The sequence below is a fragment of the Sebastes umbrosus genome, chromosome 1 (genome assembly GCF_015220745.1).
Source record: "Sebastes umbrosus isolate fSebUmb1 chromosome 1, fSebUmb1.pri, whole genome shotgun sequence".
NCBI classification, from domain to species: Eukaryota; Metazoa; Chordata; class Actinopteri; order Perciformes; family Sebastidae; genus Sebastes; species Sebastes umbrosus.
In genome coordinates this window covers 43,775,236-43,778,948 of record NC_051269.1, presented here as the reverse complement: position 1 = coordinate 43,778,948, position 3,713 = coordinate 43,775,236, and the positions used below count along the sequence as shown (strand labels likewise).

General features: G+C 34.0%; 1 protein-coding gene across 1 annotated transcript in view; it reads left to right on the top strand.

Moving 5' to 3' along the window:
• LOC119488643 (protein EARLY FLOWERING 5-like) overlaps positions 1–3,713 on the top strand; it is a 7,829-nt gene continuing 4,116 nt past the window's right edge. The window contains exons 1-3 of the mRNA XM_037770463.1: positions 1–408; positions 2,940–3,108; positions 3,253–3,672. Coding sequence (XP_037626391.1) covers positions 184–408; positions 2,940–3,108; positions 3,253–3,672 — 814 coding nt within the window. The 5' untranslated portion in view covers positions 1–183. The remainder of the gene's footprint in view (positions 409–2,939; positions 3,109–3,252; positions 3,673–3,713) is intronic.

The window sequence follows — 3,713 nt, the reverse complement described above, 5'->3', positions numbered from 1 at the left end:
AGAGAGAGAGAGGAACAGTTAAGGGCTGCTTAAGAAAGTCATCCGTCTCCATCCGGCTGCTGGAGCTCATTAAGAGTGATCCTACTGACCCCTCACGTTACCATAGTGATACCATAGTGAGATCAGTGGTGCTGTGCTGGATGTGTTCCTCAGACTCCCTTCTCTAATGCTTACTACATCTGTATGTTCTTATATCTGCAGAAGATGACCAAACCTAAGATCAAGCCTTGCTTCCACTGCCAGGGCATGAACGCAGCCAACCGGAAGACATGCCAGTCGTGCTTCGCCAGCCTCTCCATGAAAGAGAGGATCAAGTTGAAGGAGGAGAGTTTACGCTCCGGTGACTGGGGGGGGAAGGTGAAGGAGCACCGCAACGCCAGCAGAGTGGTGGACTCAGCTCGCATCTGTGTGAGTGACAACATTCCTGCTCTGTTCAGGTCTCTGCATGCCTGAATTACATCATTACTACATCATTACTACATGATTAGTAAGGGTCCCTGGGCACGCCGGCCCTACACACACACACACACACTCACACACACACACACACACACACACTCACACGCACGCACGCACACACACACACACACACACACACACACACACACACACACACACTCACACTCGCACGCACGCACGCACGCACGCACGCACGCACACACACACACACACACACACACACACACACACACACACACACACACACACACACACACACACACACACACACCTCTGTTGGGGTCACCTGTACAGCTACTACTTCATCAGATACACTCCATCATACTTCATCATTAAAACAAAACATTTCTCTGCAAACAAATACTGAAGCACAAATTCTACAATCAATACCAAACAATAAAACATATATAATAACAATAAAACATAACAATAAAACATGCATAATAACAATAAAACATACAATCAAATATAACAATAAAACATGCATAATAACAATAAAACATTACAATAAAATAACAATAAAACATACACAATAATAATAAAACATCCATAATAACAATAAAACATCCATAATAAAACATGTAATAACAATAAAACATACATAATGAAAATAAAACATGCATAATAACAATAAAACATACAATCAAATATAACAATAAAACATGCATAATAACAATAAAACATTACAATAAAATAACAATAAAACATGTACAATAACAATAAAACATGCATAATAACAATAAAACATACTTAATAACAATAAAACATACACAATAATAATAAAACATCCATAATAACAATAAAACATCCATAATAAAACATGTAATAACAATAAAACATACATAATGAAAATAAAACATGCATAATAACAATAAAACATACAATAAAATATAACAATAAAACATCCATAATAACAATAAAACATCCATAATAAAACATATGTAATAACAATAAAACATCCATAATAAAACATATGTAATAACAATAAAACATGCATAATAACAATAAAACATACAATAAAATATAACAATAAAACATCCATAATAACAATAAAACATCCATAATAAAACATATGTAATAACAATAAAACATCCATAATAAAACATATGTAATAACAATAAAACATGCATAATAACAATAAAACATACAATAAAATATAACAATAAAACATCCATAATAACAATAAAACATATGTAATAACAATAAAACATCCACAATAAAACATATGTAATAACAATAAAACATGCATAATAACAATAAAACATACAATAAAATATAACAATAAAACATACATAATAACAATAAAACATACAATAAAATATAACAATAAAACATACATAATAACAATAAAACATGTATAATAACAATAAAACATACAATAAAATATAACAATAAAACATGCATAATAACAATAAAACATGTATAATAACAATAAAACATGTATAATAACAATAAAACATACAATAAAATATAACAATAAAACATGCATAATAACAATAAAACATACAATAAAATATAACAATAAAACATACATAATAACAATAAAACATACAATAAAATATAACAATAAAACATACATAATAACAATAAAACATGTATAATAACAATAAAACATACAATAAAATATAACAATAAAACATGCATAATAACAATAAAACATACAATCAAATATAACAATAAAACATGCATAAAACATACATAATAACAATAAAACATACAATAAAATATACAATAAAATATAACAATAAAACATGCATAATAACAATAAAACATACATAATAACAATAAAACATACAATAAAATATAACAATAAAACATACAATCAAATATAACAATAAAATATACATAATAACAATAAAACATAGTCAAATATAACAATAAAACATACATAATAACAATAAAACATAGTCAAATATAACAATAAAACATACATAATAACAATAAAACATACATAATAACAATAAAACATACAATCAAATATAACAATAAAACATACATAATAACAATAAAACATGCATAATAACAATAAAACATACAATAAAATATAACAATAAAACATACATAATAACAATAAAACATACATAATAACAATAAAACATATGTAATAATAATAAAACGCTGCACCTTTAATGTGTTTCACTAAAGGATTTTATTGAGTTAGTGTTCCAGTTGTTGAAGCCAGACTGCTGATGCTAAAGACGCAGACGCTGCAGTAGCGTTCTGCTCTCTGGTGATCTCAGGAACCCATGCTGGAATGCTAAGCTAGTTTTTTGCTGGTGATTTTTTGCTTTAGTTAAACTGCTGCCTTGAAATACGATATCCCCCCCTCATCAGAGAGGGTTAATGTTAGAAGGCTGGCTTGTTCACGGTAAAGAGCCTAAATAAAGCATCATGTCCTCATGATGATCTGTGGTAGGACAGCCTCTAGAGGTCTATTCAGCCCATCCCTGATCATCTGTGGATCTAATCTGTGTGTTTAGGTGAAGAAGCTGCATGAACTGGGCTTTAAGCCTCTGCTCATCATGGGGAAGGAGAGGAGAGGAGGCTACACAGAGATAGAGGTCATCACCGGCATCGGCCCGGTACCGGACGGACCTGTACGGGACATCATTAAAGACATGACCACCCTGTATGAATACTTCCTCAGAAGTAAGAGATCATCTTTGGTATCTTTAATAACATAGAATGGACCAGTAGAAGAGTGCTGACGCCCAGATGGAGCCTGTTTCTGCTCAACTGTATTCTTACAGAGAACATGACGTCTACATTTACTCGTCTCTCTTCATCTCCCAGACTACAACCAGCTCCTCGCCACGTCTACAGCTCCATCTGATGAAGCTACGCCAGCAGCTTCAGCATCCAACGCCTTCACTCAGGAGGAGGAGGAAGAGGAGGAGGAAGAAGAGGAGGAGGCCTTCGACGTCCTGACCTTTGACCCTGACCTCCACCCACCTCCTACGACTCCTCCTCTTCCGTCTCCTCCTCCTCCTACAACCTCCTGTCTCTCTTCACCTCCTCTTCCAACCCTCTCTCTTGATTCACCTCCTCTTCCCACCCACTCTCTCTCTCCTCCTCCTCCTCACTCTTCACCTCCTCCACCAACCCTCCCTCTCTCCTTCCCTCCTCCTCCGGATCCTCCCGTCTCCTGCTGTCCTCCTGCCAACGGCCCGATGAGAATGAAGAAGGGAAAAAGAAAAAGAAATGAACACACAGGTTGTCTTTACGATATATTTCTCTTCATCTAATCTGATTAC